General features: G+C 48.8%; 1 protein-coding gene across 2 annotated transcripts in view; it reads left to right on the forward strand.

Moving 5' to 3' along the window:
- Window positions 1–14,404, forward strand: part of KREMEN1 (kringle containing transmembrane protein 1) — a gene marked incomplete at its 5' end in the record, with an annotated part of 50,022 nt that extends 35,618 nt beyond the window's left edge. Inside the window, 6 exons of one of the 2 annotated variants that reach the window (XM_081114192.1) lie at window positions 1,480–1,604; window positions 2,285–2,438; window positions 6,228–6,560; window positions 7,463–7,675; window positions 8,750–8,834; window positions 10,364–14,404. In XM_081114192.1, coding sequence (XP_080970318.1) covers window positions 1,480–1,604; window positions 2,285–2,438; window positions 6,228–6,560; window positions 7,463–7,675; window positions 8,750–8,834; window positions 10,364–10,532 — 1,079 coding nt within the window. In that variant the 3' untranslated portion in view covers window positions 10,533–14,404. The remainder of the gene's footprint in view (window positions 1–1,479; window positions 1,605–2,284; window positions 2,439–6,227; window positions 6,561–7,462; window positions 7,676–8,749; window positions 8,835–10,363) is intronic. The other variant, XM_081114193.1, reaches the window with a different exon arrangement.
- Window positions 14,405–16,200: the final 1,796 nt, after the last annotated feature.

Consider the following 16,200-nt stretch of genomic DNA (forward strand, 5'->3'; position numbering starts at 1 on the left):
GCGAGCACGCGTAATTGTTGGTGGGTTCAGTCTTTGTAGAGAGTGAAAGTCTTACATGGACAACAGGGGGATGGGAGCATGAGTGTGCGGGCGGGGTGTGGGGAGGTTGGGGGTTAATGGGGGGGATGAGGACACATTTGTAATACCTTAACTAATAATTAAAAAAAAAGAAAGAAAGTGAAAGTCTTGCTTTCTTGCTGGCTTTTGACTAAAGGCCATCCTCAGTTCCTTGTCACATGACCTCTCTGACATGGCATATTGCTTCATAAAACTATATAAGCCAGGAAGGCAATAGAAAGAGTCTACTAGCAAGACAGAAGTCACAATCTCTTGTAACCTAATCACAGAAGCGGTATTCAACAACTTAGCCACATTCTATTGGTCAAAAGCAAGTCACTAGTCCAACCCACACTCAAGGGGAGAGGATTACACAAGGGCATGACCACCAGGAGGTGGGAGTCATTGAGGACCATCTTGAAAGCTGTCTACCACAGTTGATATATATATTCAGGTTTCTTTATTGTCAGATACAGCTTTTTCTACTAGACCAAACAAACTGATTGTGTGATTGTGAAACACTAAATGTTTACTGTGATAAGCCAAATAATGCCCCCCCACACAAAAAAAATGTCTGTGTAATCCCTTACAGGGCATAAGGGACTTTGCAGGTATGATTAAGTTAAGAATTTTGAGATGGAGAGATTATCCTGAATTATCCAGGTAAGGTCTCATGTAATCATACAGGTCCTTATAACAGAGAGGCAGAGGATCAGAGTCAGAGAAGGTGATGTGATGATGGAAGCGGAGGCTGGAATGGTGCTGCCACAAGCCAAGGAATAGGGGCAGCTTCTAGGAGATGGAAAAGGCAAGGAACAGAGGCTCTCCCCTGGAGCCTCCAGAGGGAAGATCAGCTGTCACTTGATTTTAGCCCCATAAGACCCATTTAGTACTTCTGACCTCCTGAACTGTGAGATAATGGATCTATGCTGTTTTAAGCCGCTAGGTTTGTGGTAATTTGTTCTCTTAGCAATAGGAAACTAATACACTTACCAAGGATCTTGAGGAAACCCATCTGTGGCGCTTTTTAAGGAACAAGGAGAGGTACAAGGCATAGGACGATGGGCTGCCAAGGGATTTTCCTGCTCTCTAGTGATTCTGAAACAGTTTATATATTGTAGCTTCTATTTTTAGGAAAGTATTTCTAGTTCTCTTCAGTACTAAATTCTGTCAATAGTGAATGGGTAAAAAATTTCGTAGGGTTAGTTATATGGGCCTCACATACTCTTCAAAATAAAACAAAAGCGTGGCATTTAGCAGACGACACTAGGCTTCCATTTTTAAAGTTGTTACTTGTTATTTATTGTGCCTTAGGAGTGGAAATATTGGCTGAGATGAAGGTACCTGGCACAAAACACTTTTCCTCCTTGTTGTTTCACAGCCAGATGTTGTGAAATTCTTTTGTTTTTCTTTTTTCTACAGTGCCTGGAAACCTTGGCTGCTACAAGGATCATGGAAACCCACCTCCTCTAACTGGCGCCAGTAAAACATCTAACAAACTTACCATACAAACCTGCATCAGTTTTTGTCGGAGTCAGAGGTTCAAGGTAACTGCTCTGTGGCTATATATCTATAGAAACAGGTAAAGATGTAAAAGTGACTTTAAACTATATATAAGTTTTTGAAATATAACTTGTGAAGCCATACAACTCTGTTTATCCGCCAAGGAGAAGTTGGATGAAGATTGGGGCTTGGGAATGAGGAGTATGAGGCAGTTCTCTTGTCCAAAGACTGAAAAACCCCAATATCGGCATCCCTATTTGACTTCTGACAGAGTTACTTATTTCCTTGTGCGTGTGTGTTATGAGCAGGAACATCTCTGGCTCTATGGGCGATCTGGGAATAAACCAAGGGAGTGGTTGCTTCCTTGATAAATTCAGGGGCCCGGCCTGGACACCAGTCCAAAATATTTCCTTCCTCTCCATTCCTCTATCTGAAATTCATTCGTTGGCCATTAAGATTCAATAATGCTATTGTTTGTTATATCAAAAAATAAGAAAATTAGGTTGTTTCATTTCCTTCCTTCCCTTTCCTTTTCTCTCTTACTCTTCCCTCCCTCAGTGTGTAATGACCTGTTGTAAGAATGGGACAAGGAGAGGTCCCAGGGGAAGGGTGGGCTGGGAAGATGAGGCTGGCTGCTTTCTGGGGACCAACCTTGCCAGGATCCTTCAGTTCACTTGACATCCCTGATTGACACTTATCAAGTCCTGCTTCTCTATTGTGGCAGTTTGCTGGGATGGAGTCAGGCTATGCTTGCTTCTGTGGAAACAATCCGGATTACTGGAAGTATGGGGAGGTAGCCAGTACTGAGTGCAACAGCGTCTGCTTCGGGGATCAAACCCAGCTCTGTGGTGGCGATGGCCGGATCATCCTCTTTGACAGTGAGTATGCCTTGTGCCTGTCACTGTTGAAGACACAGGAACCCTTGGGCCAGAGGAACAAGCCTGCCCCCCACTTCTCTCCATGTATTATTTTATTCACTTGGTGATACTTGTTAAGCACCTACTGCAGGCCAGGCACTGACCAGACCCTGCCATACAGCGCTGAACAAGAAGACTCAGCCCTGTCCTAGAAAGGAAGACATTCATTTAACAAGTAATTAATGACAGTTGTGTCATGTGCTGGAGAGACATGGCCTTTTGGGAGATACTTAGACATCCTAGAAAAGATGACCTTTCCAATTTGATGTAAACACTGACATAATTACTCAGTATTAGCTTTAAGATCTTCGTGTGTGTGTGTGTGTGTGTGTGTGTGTGTGTAAATCGATTATTTTAGAGAACGAAAGGAAAAGAGAGAGAGAAACATCAATTTGTTGTTCCATTCATTGGTTACTTGTGTGTGCCCTGACCGGGGATCGATACCACAACCTTGGCATATAGGAATTATGCTCTCACCAACCGGGCTACCTGGCCAGGGCCTGTCTTGTTTGTTTGATTTTTTTGTTTTTTTAAAAGATACTCTTGCTCTGGTTGGTGTGGCTCGGTTGGTTGGAGCATCGTCCCATGCACTGGAAGGTCTCAGGTTTAATTCCCAGTCAGCGCACATACCTAGGTTATGGGTTCAATTCCCCCGGTTTGGGCACATATGGGAGGCAACTGAGTGATGTATCTCTCTCTCTTTCTCTCTCTCTCTCTCTCTCAAAATCAATTTAAAATTTTTTAAAATAACATAATGAAATGAAAAATGAAATGAAGAACTGACGCGTGCTACCACGTGATGAAGCAGACACATCAGGCCACACATTTTGTTATTCCGTGTGGCCTAAAGAAGTTTCCTTAGCATTTTCCCTAATGCCAGTCTGCTGTCAGTGGTCACTCTCAGCTTTTGTTTGAGAAAGTCAATTCACCTTCACTTTTGAAAAATGTTTCTGCTGGATTTTGAATTCTGTGCTGACAGGTTTCCTTCTTTAGTACTTAAAAAAATATTTCTTCTTTGTTTGTGGCTTGCATCGTTTCTAGAGATGACTGCTCCAGCTTTGTTCCCCTATATGTATATAGGCTTTTCCCTTCTGCCTGCTTTCAGGGTTTTATCTTTGTTTTCAACACTAGCTATGATGTGTCTAGGTATGGTTTTTTTAATGTTTATTTTTTAATTTATTTGCTTGGAGTTTGGTGAGATTTTTAGATTATTTTTCATTGACCTTGGAGCATTCTTAGCCATGTATTTTCTCTGCAAATATTTCTTCTGCCTTGTTCTCTTTTTCTTTTCTTTCTGGGACTCCAATTGCATATTGTTAGACCATTTGATATTATCCCACAGCTGTTGGGTGCTGTTTTGCCTTTTTCACTTAATTTTTTCTCTGTTTCATTTTGGATAATTTCTATTGACCTATTTTCAAATTATTTTATTCTTTCTTCAACTTTGTTTAGTCTGTTTATAAGCTCATCAAAGGGATTTTTTTTATCTCTGATAATTGTTTGTTTTATTTCTAGCATTTACATTTGACTCTTTTATATAGATTTCATATCTCTGCTGAAATTTCCAGTCTGTTCAAGCATATGGTCCATCTTTTCCACTAGGTCCTTTCTCTATTAATCACGTAGTCTCTGGTAGTTCTAATGTCTGGGTCATTATTGAGTCTGGTTCTGTGGATTTACTTCGCTCTCTTTTTTAAAAATTGAGATATGATTGACATTATATTCATTTTAGGTTTGCAACATAATAATTTGAGGTATATATATATATATATATATATATATATATATATATATCAGATGTATTATCTCTTGACAATTAGTCTTTATCCCCCTCTTTCTTTTTTGCTTGCTTTTATGTGTGTGTTGTAATATTTTATTGAATGCCATACACGATGTGCAAAAGAACAGCAGAGGCTGAGGTCAATAGAACTTACCCCTGGGAAAGGGCAGGCCTGTGCAGTGTGGGGACTGAGCCCTTGTCGGTGCTGAGCTGGGTTTGGATTTTCTTGCTTCTGTCATTGTCTTCAATGCACATCAGGTCTCAGATCCCTTCAGTGATGAGCTGCTGTTACCTGTGCTTCGTGTGGAGCCTGGGATGCCAGTGGGCTTCTTCAGTGCTCCTGTCCCACCCTCAGCTTTGGGTAGTTGCTACATGCCTGTGCCACCCAGGGGGTCTTCCCCTCCCTCAGTGCTGTTGCCTGTTACTTGGTGCTATGCTCTGTGAGGTCAAGGGGTGGGGAGATGTCTTGGTCCTCCTGTCCATCCTCAGACTTAGGACATATTACTGGGGTTCAGGGGTGGGACCATTTTAGCATCCCTGCACCCCTCCACCCCTCCCTGGCAGCTAACCACTGCCTTGCATCGGTGCTGGCTCTTGGGAAGGAGAGCGTTTCTGCCCTGCTTTCATTGGTGCAGGGTCCTGGGCTCAGGGCAACACGGGGTTGGTGGCTTTTGCCTCTGCTCTTCCCCCAGAAGCAGATCTTTGCCTGGTTACTTTGGCAGGAAGGAGAGAGTTTCCTACTCCCTCTCCCCAGGGGCAAACAGGTTTTGTTTCTACCCTGGCTCTGGGAGCAAGGAGGTTTGCTGCCCCTCTCCCAGCAGCTTAAAGCTGTGCTTCCTTTGGGAGGGGGTTGTGGGGGGTGCTGGGTGGGCCTGCCCAGAATTGCCTGCAACTAAGTGCAGACCCCTGTTGTGTCTGGGGCTCCAGACTGAGAGGCTAGCCCACACTCAACCTTTAGGGGGTTGTTAAAATTTAGCTGCTTGCTTCTTACTTGCTTCTATGGTGGCTACCTCTTCCTCTTGTTCTGTCAAAGACGAAACACTTTGGTGTGGTCCGACTCTCCTTGGAGGGGCTTCTTGCTGTTTAGAATTAAATTTCCTTTGTCTTCAGACCTCAGCTTTCTGACAGGCTGATAAAAGTTTTGAGCTTTTTTCATTGTTTGGATGAAAGCATCCTCTTACTGCTTTCTACATCCTAAAGGGAAGTGAAACTCCCCCAAAGCTTTGTAAATCCCAGCCCCACACTCCCTCTCAAGGACGTTCACATCCAGGACCTTGTTTATACTTCACCACGTAAGATACGGTCAAGTGGTTGTATCCCCTTCCTGGAACCTGCAAATCAAAAACGAAGTCCAGAGAAATCAGACGTGCTGACACAGTGATCAGACCGAGTGAGTCTCCTCCAGGCAGAAAGTCAGTTCTCATGTGGACCGTCGTGTGCATTGCTCCTCTAAGGTATCAGGGATGCCCCAGTGCTGTGAGGACCTTCTTTTTCACGGCTTTACCTCACGGAGTGCCTCCCCTGCAAGAGGGCCCACTGTTTTATCTCATCTGTCCTCACACATTCATGTGATACAGGAGCAGGTGGTGGTCTCTCCAACCTCAAGCCTGAAAGAAGTGAGAGGCCTGGAAGTGAAGGATCACATGGCCCAGCTGGTCCCAAACCCAGACTCTCTGACTCCAGCCTGGCCCCCACCTAGGCCACACCACTGTGCTGTGTTCTAATTCTAAGGTCTCCTGGGCAAAAAAAAAAAAAAAAAAAAAAAAGCTTCCACAGTCATTTGTTCAGGGTTTAAGTGATTCATTTGGTGATTTGATCCCGAAACAGAAGACAGTCTGGCTTTCTAGACTAAAAACAATGTCCTAAACTGGATCACGTTCAGAAGTTCAGAAGAATTGGTTGTAACTGGTTAGAAAGTGAGCCCTGTGGCTGAGCTCAGGCTGAGGGCTGTGTCCTTTTGTCTCCCACAGCTCTCGTTGGCGCCTGCGGTGGGAATTACTCAGCCATGACTTCTGTAGTCTATTCCCCTGACTTCCCTGACACCTACGCCACAGGGAGGGTCTGCTACTGGACCATTCGGGTCCCGGGAGCCTCCCACATCCACTTCAACTTCACCTTATTTGACATCAGGGATTCCGCAGACATGGTGGAGCTGCTGGACGGCTACACCCACCAAGTCCTGGTCCGTTTCAATGGAAGGAACCGCCCACCTTTGTCCTTTAATGTCTCCCTGGATTTTGTCATTTTGTATTTCTTCTCTGATCGCATCAATCAGGCCCAGGGATTTGCTGTCTTATACCAAGGTAAGACTTTCCCGTGTGTCTGGCTCCTCTTGCACACCCCGGTGACCTGTGGAGCTTGCGCAGTTCTTGCTGGGAGGTCTTAGTCAGGAGCTACTGACTTAACTTACGGGTTTCCCCCCCTCCCATTTCATAACTTGTATATGTTTCATGATACAGAAAAGAGGTGAAGCCTGTAATGTTTGCCGTGTTAGTAGTCCTAATGACAGTTTCCATGGGAGGGTTAAAAGAGCAGCCAAAAGAAAGAACTGAGGCGGATAGAATTGGAAGGCTCTAAGGAGGTCATTTGGTCCATCACCCTGTCTCTCAGGACCCAAGCCACCCACAGAAGATTGGTTCCCCATCTTTCTTTAAATCCTAAGGTGAAGCCCCACTCTATGCCTCTCTAATGTGGGCACATGTGTTCCAGGCACATATCTTTGCCAGCACATGAGAAACAGGGGTGTCTAAGACCTAATCTTTGTCTTAGATGTCAAGGGCCTCAAGAAGAGTTCACTCAGTATGTGCTACAGGGAGCCCGAGGGAGGAGGCTACTCCACAGGTGGGCCAGTCTTGGAGAACAGGGAGGATTTGGGTCAACAGATAGAAAAGACCAGGGCTTTCCAGGCAGAAGGAGCCATAGCTGCAAAGGCACAAGGTAGGAAATGATAAAGTGTTCTCAGGTGTCCACAGACAGACCAGTCAGATGATTAGAAGTTGACAGTGCGTTCCTTCTGCCTTCTTCAGGGCCAGAGCCTGGCAGGTTCTGCGTGGAGGCCAGTGGAGAGAATTACATCCAGAATTGGATCAGAGAAAACAGCCTTTCTACTAACCAGGAGCTCCACTATAGAACCAGTGCCTCTTCCTCCCTAGTTCCTCATTTTCCTTATCAGCTTTCCCCCAGTTCATTCCTTTTGATCTTCCAGCTGTTAAGGAAGAACCACCACAGGAGAGGCCCACTGCCAACCAGACGTTGGCCGAGGTGATCACGGAGCAGGCAAACCTCAGCATCAGTGCTGCCCGGTCCTCCAAAGTCCTCTACGTCATCACCACCAGCCCCAGCCACCCACCACAGACCGTCCCAGGTAGCAGTTCCCGGACACCATCAAAGGGGGTGGAAGCCACAGAGCTTGAAGGCAGTGTCCTTGGCAGTTACAAAATCAGAGTACTCTTGGGTGTTTCCCATTCCAAGGCAGGTTGGGGTCCTGGCTCTGTCACCATGTTTGTCCTGGCCTTTGAGGGACATGTTCTCATTAGCTTGACTCCTTAGTCCTTAAGGAAAAGTGCTCACCTCCATAGAGACAACATGTGTGCCTTTTGTACATTATGATTAATCAGCTAGTCCAGTGTTTTCTCACATTGAGAATATCTTTCTAGAACCCCAAGTTGTTCCTCCCTAAATTGGCAATTTCAGGAGCTCTACTTACTCATTCATTCGTTCAAAAGATACATAAGTGCTTTAATGGTACCAGATGCTATTCTAGGCACTGGACTATACAATGAACTGAATAAATCTTCCCTCCAGTGGTTTATAAGTAGGAAGAAAAAACAAGAAGCAAAATAAAAAGTCAGATAGTGATAAGAGCTATGGAGAAAAATCATGCAGGAGAAGGATAGAGAGTGGGTAATGGTCTTGTGGTTTAATTTGGTTGGGTACAGACTTCCATTCTCTCTTTTCTGCCAAGGAAATTGGGGCCTTTGTGAGCTGACAGAGCGGCAGCGTGTTGTTAGCAATTACCGAGGCTAGAGATTTTCAGACTGTCCTCCAGGTCCCCCGCAGGCCCCTCCATAGGAGGTCAGGGCAGAGAGCCTCTCTAGTGCTGCCCCACGTCCTTTGTTTGTGAATCCCGATAGGATTTCACTGGTCACACATCTCATTCCTCAGGCGAGGAAACTGAGGCCCACAGAGTCTCTGTAACTCACTTGTGGCCGCACAGTGGGTCCGGAAATAGAGACAGAATGTGCACCATCATTTTTGACTGAGTCCAGTGCATCTTGGACCACACCGCCTGCCTCTCTCCAAGAAGGAGCCCCAAAGCCAGGCGAGGTGCTTCGAAGGCTGGACTCCATGCGGCCTGGCGCTTCGCTGCATCTGGTCGTCTTTCCCACTTGCAGGGAGCTCCTTGGCCAGACCTGCGTCTCTGAGCTGCCAGCCTCAGGGCTTCCTTCTGAAACTGAGCTCAAGCAGGTCTGATGGGCCCTGTCTTTTGCAGGATGGACAGTGTATGGCCTGGCAACTCTCCTCATCCTCACAGTCACAGCCATCGTAGCAAAGATCCTGCTGCACGTCACGTTCAGGTGAGTACGACGGAGCTGCCCAGTGCCAGGAGCGAAGGCTCAGAGCTCCTTTTCTACAAGCTTCGTTTGTCTGGGTGAAAGCGTGACAGCAGAACATGATCCCAGAGCCCTCAGTCCTTGGGAACATATGACAGTGAGATTCCTCATTCTCTGGAGAGTGAGATGTACAACTGGACAAGTTTCACTGAGGTCTGAATGACTGTGTTTGCTACTGTGTCCAAATGATACAGTTTCAAGGGGGATTGAGACAGCCTGGGCATAAAAAACAACAATTTCCATGTTTTGCCTTGTGCTAGCGTTGAAGAGATCTTGATGCAGGAATAGAGATTGCTGGGATGGTACCAGGCATATTTCCCAGTGCCTTATAGAAACCGGAAACATTCTTAGGAGGAGAAGCTAACATTTATTAACTATTCTTAAAGTCATTTTAAGGCAGTTATTTAAGAAGCTCACGGAAGCTTCATCCTTCAATTCTGACCATTTGGAAAAAAAAACATTTTCCTCCTTTATTTTGCTGTTCAGGTTTAGCAGTTCTTCCTTCCGGGAAAGGTGCTACTGAAGTTTGTGTGTTTACAGAGGGCAGCCCTTTCTAATTTTTTCTGGACTTCTACTCCGTCTTCCCTGTGGTTCCCAGTGCAGCTCTCTCCTTTTTTTTTTTTTTTTTTTTTTTGAGATATAATTGATATATAGGCTATCTGCATTTCAAGGCCTTCCTGAATGTTGGTGTCCAGTGAAAGCCACTTTTCCCTGACCTTCTCACTAGCCCTCAGCCACAGGCGTTTATACATTAAGTGACGGCTCCTCCATTGCCCTCTGAAGGCTGTGGTCAGACTGGGACCACCCACACGCCTCTCCACCCTGCGCTTTACATTTTTCAGTGGAAACAGTGTCATATTGTTTACTGAGCCCACTCACATGCCATATATATACTTTTTTTTTAAGGCACAATTTACATGTTCTGGAAGCCTCTCTGCACAGTCCTGACTGACCACGTGTCTACCACAATAGCAGGAGAGCAGGAGGCTTCCTATAGGGCCCAGCAGCTCACGGCACCCTGAGGCCCTAAAGTGCACGTCTGGCTCCTACCTGACCCTGGAGCCCCTCTGCAGCTTCCCTGCCACGCAGCATTGGTGCTGAGGCAGGACCCATTCCTGCAGAGTAGTTCTGCCTTTGCCCCGTTTTAACTTGATAAATGTAATTTGAAGAAAGCATTCTTCTATTTTTAAAAAATGAATTTGAAAACGCAGTCTCTCAGGACAGCCCTTTCCAGATTGGAATAATTCTGCGAGTTAGCAAGTTCTTTGTTAAACTGAGCTGGAATCTGCCCCGCTGCACTCCCACCCCACAGGACGCATTTCATCGGCACAATAGTCCTTCAGATCCCTAAAAGCAGCACTTAGGTCTTTCCCGTGACCTCCCCTCACCGAGCGTCCCATTTCATAGGTACAGGTCTCTCATGCGACGTAGGTTGTTTGGGCTGCTTTGTTCTACTGGGCAGGAAGAACTCTTACGTTATTTTTGTTTGACAGATCACATCGTGTTCCTGCTTCAGGGGACCTTAGGGATTGTCGTCAACCAGGGACATCAGGAGAAATCTGGAGCATTTTCTATAAGCCTTCTACTTCCATTTCCATCTTTAAGAAGAAGCTCAAGGGTCAGAGTCAACAAGATGACCGTAATCCTCTTGTGAGTGACTAAAAGCTCCCCCATGCCCAGGACAGGAGGTTCCTCTGAGTCAAGGCCACAGGGACCACCTCTCCTGTGGTTTCCTCTGATGAACTCTTCCCTGCCTCTCCCTCGGCCTCTTCAGAGGCACCTGCCAATGGACTGGGAAGGGGCGCCCTGCTGCAGGGGCAGGCGTAGCCTGGATTCGTCCTGCTTCATCAGCTGCACTTAAGAGAGAAACTCAACGTCCCAGGGTCTGGCCCTCCTGTGTGTGTGTGTGTGTGTGTGTGTGTGTGTGTGTGTGTGTGTCTGATCCAGGAATGGGGGTGTCAGGACTCTGGGGCTGAGATGACAAAGATGGTTGTGTCCAGCACTGGGTTCAGGAATATTCTAGATGACTGTCAGGTGGTGGGTAAGTGTAGTGTGCCTTGAGTCTTGCTTGCTTCTCTGTTTTTTTCCACACATAGATCACTTTCTCCTGGTCTTTGTGGTTCAGAAGAAGGCCAGGCAGAGAATTCCGAAGTTCTCTTGCGGGTTGGCCTGGTCCTCCACTCCTGGGTGTTAGCATCCCCAAAGCCCTAAAAGGGCCCATGCTCTGTGCTGCCTCGGGCTTTGCTCTCTGGGCGCTGGATGAGAAAAGTGCTCCTCAGTCTCTGACAGCCTGAGAGTGAGGTCTTCTGACCCCCATTCCTGTCAAACCTGAAGCCTCCCACATTCGCGCTTCTTCCCATAGCTTGGTGAGCAACAGAACAAGCTTGTGGAGTGGTCGTATAAAGCATCCATGATTTATTCACACATGTGACTTCACTGAAAGCTTGTCTAGGTAACTTCTTGTGGGATTGGATTTGTCTGGCCTTGCCCCAAACGGCTGGTGGTGCTGTGGCACCTGAGCCAGGCCCTCATCTCTCCATGATTCTCTAAGCTGACTCTCAGTTCAGAAACAGGAATATGAATCTCATGGCTTAGCATCTGGGCAGCATTATGGAAGACAGGGTGCCACAGTCCCCTTTAGCTGTCCCTCATTGTGAAAGAAGACGAAAACCCCTCACTGCGCCCATGTTCTCTGCAGCCCTCTCTGCCCCTTTTACGGGAACGGAATGGCTTGGTGGGGAGGGAGAGAGCTCTTACCCCTGATCCCACACAACCCTGCCCTGGTTGTGAGAGTCTGCCTCTCCGGTTTAGAAGTGCCCACCGCCCACAAGCAGCTTTGTCAGCAGCAGTGAGGAGAGCAGCCTGGGCCACTGAAGGCCGGGTCTGGGCCTTGGTCAGAACATGACTCTCCCTCAGGCACTTGGGCCTTGAGCCTTGCTGTGCCTCTGGCCTCCCAGGTTCCCTCTTTGCAGCACTTTGCCGAGTTTCCCCAAGTCCCTGAGCCACTGCCTGCCATGGCCCTTCCTGGGGTTCTGCCGCGTTGGCAACCCGTCTGAAACTGGCTGCTGCCAGAAAAGCGGGGCAGCGGGGAGGTATCCACAGGGAGAAGTGACACTTGGCAACCAGGAGAGATGCCAGGAGCTGCAGGCAGAGGGGCCTTCAGAGGGGGAACAGGGCCGTGTGTCCACAGCGGGGCAGGGGGGAAGGGGCACTGCTCCAGGCACCACGTGAGACCCACCACAAGCATGGGGCTGCTTGGTGCTGTCTTCACGCTTTGATCTGGAAAGGCCATTTCCCGGGAGCAGCTGTCCGCAGACCCGGGGTCTGGAGACAGAAGTCTGTCCCATCAAGGACCACCGGAAATATACTAGCATGTGCAGTCTCCCTTCCAAGCTATTCCTGGCGTTTAAGGAATCTCCTCTCAAACACAAGTGTCAGGTGTGCAGTAACAAAGGGCCCTGAGCTGTGAATACACCCACATCCAAGGGAGTGTGGGATTTGGCAAAGGGTTCGCCCAGCCAACAGGCAGTGCAGCTGCCTAAGACTTACTCTGGTCACTGGCCTTGGGAGCCGCCTGCCCGCCCTGCTCACCTCACACTGGTCACAGGGGCCAAGCCCCAAGCCAGTGTGTTGTCTGAGCGGCAGCAGGATCAGCCCGTTCTCAGAGATCCTGGAAGCGCTGGTGACGCCCCAGTGCTCTCCTTCCCGCCGGTCCTGGAACAGCCCAGTGCCTCCAGGATCAACTTACTGCCCAGGGAGGGGCCACGGGAATCCCAAACCAGCTTCAGGACAGCATGGGGGAAGAGAGCCCTAAACCGTCGCAGGCTGAACCTCCACACACTCCTCGGCCACAGCCTGGCCATGTCTTGGTTGGAGCCTGTCAGCAACACCCCACAGAGGGTCCCCTGTGGCTAAGTAAACAGCTGAGAAAGCAAGAGGTGAGGTGTGCCTCCAGGAGGCACTTGGCCTTTTAAGACACTGCTCGAGAAGAGAGAAAGTGGGGTTGGAGGTGATTGGAAAGGGTGACCCTGAGAAAAGTCCATTACAGATCACATTGCGGAAGATGATGAAACAGGAAGGTGGGGGGAGGGCTCTGGGGACCACCGTGGACAGTGGCTCTGAAAGCATCCAGTCCTCAGCCTCTGCCCTGAGGTGGGTGAGTGGAGGAGGCTGCAAGTAGGTGCCTCAGGACCTGCGTGCCCTCCTCATCCCGTTCACTGCTGGTAGCCAGGCCCTGGCTCTCCGTGTATGTCCCACCATGAGGGAGGGCCACTGCTCTTGTTGCCTCCCCTTTCCTTCGCCGTGTTTCAGTGCCCTTGGCCCCTCTAGAAGGCACTCAGTGCCCGTGTTCTTCCCCATGTGTCGCTGCTTACAGAGCAGAGAAGGAGTAGGAATGAACCCCAGGTACCTACCCCCACACCCCATGTCAGAACAGGGTACAAGGCCTCTGGGAATAAGCGAGGTAAGGTGAGCGCTGTAACTTCTGAAGTGTGGGCTCTGGCTCAAGATTCCAGTCAGCCAGAAACCCACGAAGATCAAAGCACTAGTGAATGCCGCCATCCTGGACCTCAGGCCAGACCTGTGGAGAAAGGCCTCCCCACATGCCCCATCGTCAGCTCAGGCAGGAGGCGCCTGACCCAGCTGAGGATCCGGCCAGGACATCCCAGCACCAGCGGGCACACAGGCTGTTGCCAAGCCTCTGTGTGTCCCGTCGAGCACTTAATCCTCACCAGCACTTAGTGGATGGCCTCAGAGATCCCAGTCTCCCCTGCCTGCCGAGGCCACCCCAGGTCTCCCGCAGAGCAGGCCAGCTCCACGCCATAGCCCCGTCAACTGGCACCCTCTTGGGTTGCAGATCTCCTGTGTGGTGTTTGATGCCGGCTATTGTTACTACCTTGGGAATTTTTAACCTTTTACTTGTTTCCTCTGGTGTCTTTGTTTACCTTCCTCACTCTTCTACCTCCTGGCCAGGTCTCTCAGCTTAGCTGCCCTGGCGTGGGGTATTTCTCAAACCTTCCAGCCGCAGCTGCCTCCCCTCAGGCTGGCCGGCTCAGGGGTGAAAGGGCCTCCCCCGCTGCCTGCAGACCCAGGGGAGTGCCCATTGCACAGGCTTGTGTCTTGTGAGTCCAGCATACTCAACAAGACGGAAGTGGGGTGTGGAAGAAAGTCCGAGGCAAATCTGCTTCAGAAAGAATGTGTCTTCGGGAGCACGTGGCGGGGAGCTGCCATCGCAGGGGTCACGCAGCGTCCAGACCTGCCCACGTCCAGGCTCACCTTCCTGTGGGGATCTTGACTTTGGATGACAAGGCTTTATTTGTAAATATGCTCTTAATATGCAACTTTGAGAATAAAATAGAAACATCATGTATTTTAAAATATAAGATGAAGTGTGACGCACTGTATACAATTTAATATATATTTTTAGGGGTTTTGTTATTTAAGAAAATGGAATGTAATGGTACTTAACTTTTACAAAAGAGAGAAAAATGTTATTTTTACTGCCTGGAGAAAATAAATATTCTCATTGTTGTAGAAATGGGATGGGCCCTGTCTTGTCGTCTTTATGGGCGCCCCTCCCCCTCCCCAAACCCCAAGAACGGTGTCGCGTGCAGGGAGACCCTCACTCTTCCTAACCTGTGCCCATGCCAGGCCGCACTGTTGGCTCAGTTTTTCCCAAGTGTCTCCAGGTTCCCTCAGGTCTCGCCGCAGCTCTGACCCGCAGTGATCTTCAGCTGGGAAGATCCGAAAGAGTTGGAATTCCAAATCCGCACGCCAACCCGGTGAGATGGGCGGTTCTCGGGGACAAGCACGAGGCTCTGCACTCAGAAAAACTTAGGTTTGAATCCACCTTGAGGTGGTCAAACCACTTCTCAGTTTCCCCTGCCTGTAAATGTAATAATATCTGTGCCCCAGAAGGTAATGAAGATGAAGTGAGAAAAGATGTCTAAAACACTCACGTAGTTACTATCCCAGGTGGAATTCGTCTTGCCTCTCAGAGCAGCCAGTTCTTCCTCTGCCCACCCTCCTTTGTAATAACATCAATGGAAGCTCCGTGAGTTGCCCGCTCTGCGCCCAGCTCTCTCCTGTCAGGCGCTGTGCGTACCCTGACAGCCCTTTCTACAGGTACTGTCGCCCTGTTTCGCCAGTGAGGAAACGGGCTCAGAGAGCAGCGTGGGGTGGTAGTGGAGAGCACAGCCGTAGAGTCGGCCTACAGGATTCCGCTCCCACCACTCATTTGCCGAGGGACCAGGAAGTGTAAAACAGGGAGGCTTCGGAGGGTTTCGGTGGAGGAGTGACAGCAGATTCCTAGTTTAGAGGGATAGGCACTTGCATTAGGAAAACAGATGGGAGTGGGTAAGACCGAGGGTGAGGAGGCCCATCGGAGCCTCGGAGGCACACAAGGGAGAGACTCGGGCGACTCGACCAGGCCCCCACACCAGCCCTGGAGGGAGGGGAGAGCCGGGTGAGAGTAAGCTGGCCACACCCTCGGGCAGGGGTCGGTACTCAGGGTCTGGGCTCACATCCCCGCCCCACCGTTTATCACGTGACCTTGGGCCAGTGACTCAGCCCTGTGGGCCTACTTTCCCATCTGTCAGATTTGGGCCGTTCAGTACCTCCCCACGGAGTTGTGATGAGTCATTAGTATCGTTTCAGCAAATGGTAGCTGTGCCTTGTTGTTGTAGAGTAGAGGTGGGGGGTTAAGAACAAGGAGACGTGTCTAGGATACAGCTCACATGTATTTCAATGGTTAATACTAGAAATGTTTTCAGAGGTCTTTATTCAGAAGTCTGGTGATGTTTTGTGAGCAGAAATATGCCATAGGAACCTGACTCCTATTTATATCCATTAGCCTATGGTAAAATTATTTTCATTATACTTCACGCAATTTCCAAGAACTTATCAACGACGTTAAGTGAGGACTTACTATGTTCTCTGGCAGGCACCTTACCTGGACATGGAGTTCATGGTCCTCTCTTTCCCTCTGTCCTCTCCCCAGCCGACCTTGGCCTGCACCACAGCAGCCAGCCCCAGCCCTGCGGTGGCTGTTGCGATAGGATGGCCCCTGAAAGCTTCACTCAAGTGTTTCTCTTCTCTGAACTTTCCTTCCGTCTTTCCCAGGAGCTCTTTTTGACTTTGTGAAGTGTTACGTATAGTTGGTATACAATATTATATTAGTTCCAGGTGTACAGCATAGTGATTCAACATGTATGTACTTCACAATGCGATCTTCACACTAAGGCTAGTAATCACCTGTCACCAGGCAGTTACCACAGTGTCACTGACTATATTCCCCTTCTCCTTTTCTACCCATCCCCCCCCCCCCCCCCCA

This window comes from Myotis nattereri (assembly GCF_964212035.1).
Source record: "Myotis nattereri genome assembly, chromosome: 19".
Classification (NCBI taxonomy): domain Eukaryota; kingdom Metazoa; phylum Chordata; class Mammalia; order Chiroptera; family Vespertilionidae; genus Myotis; species Myotis nattereri.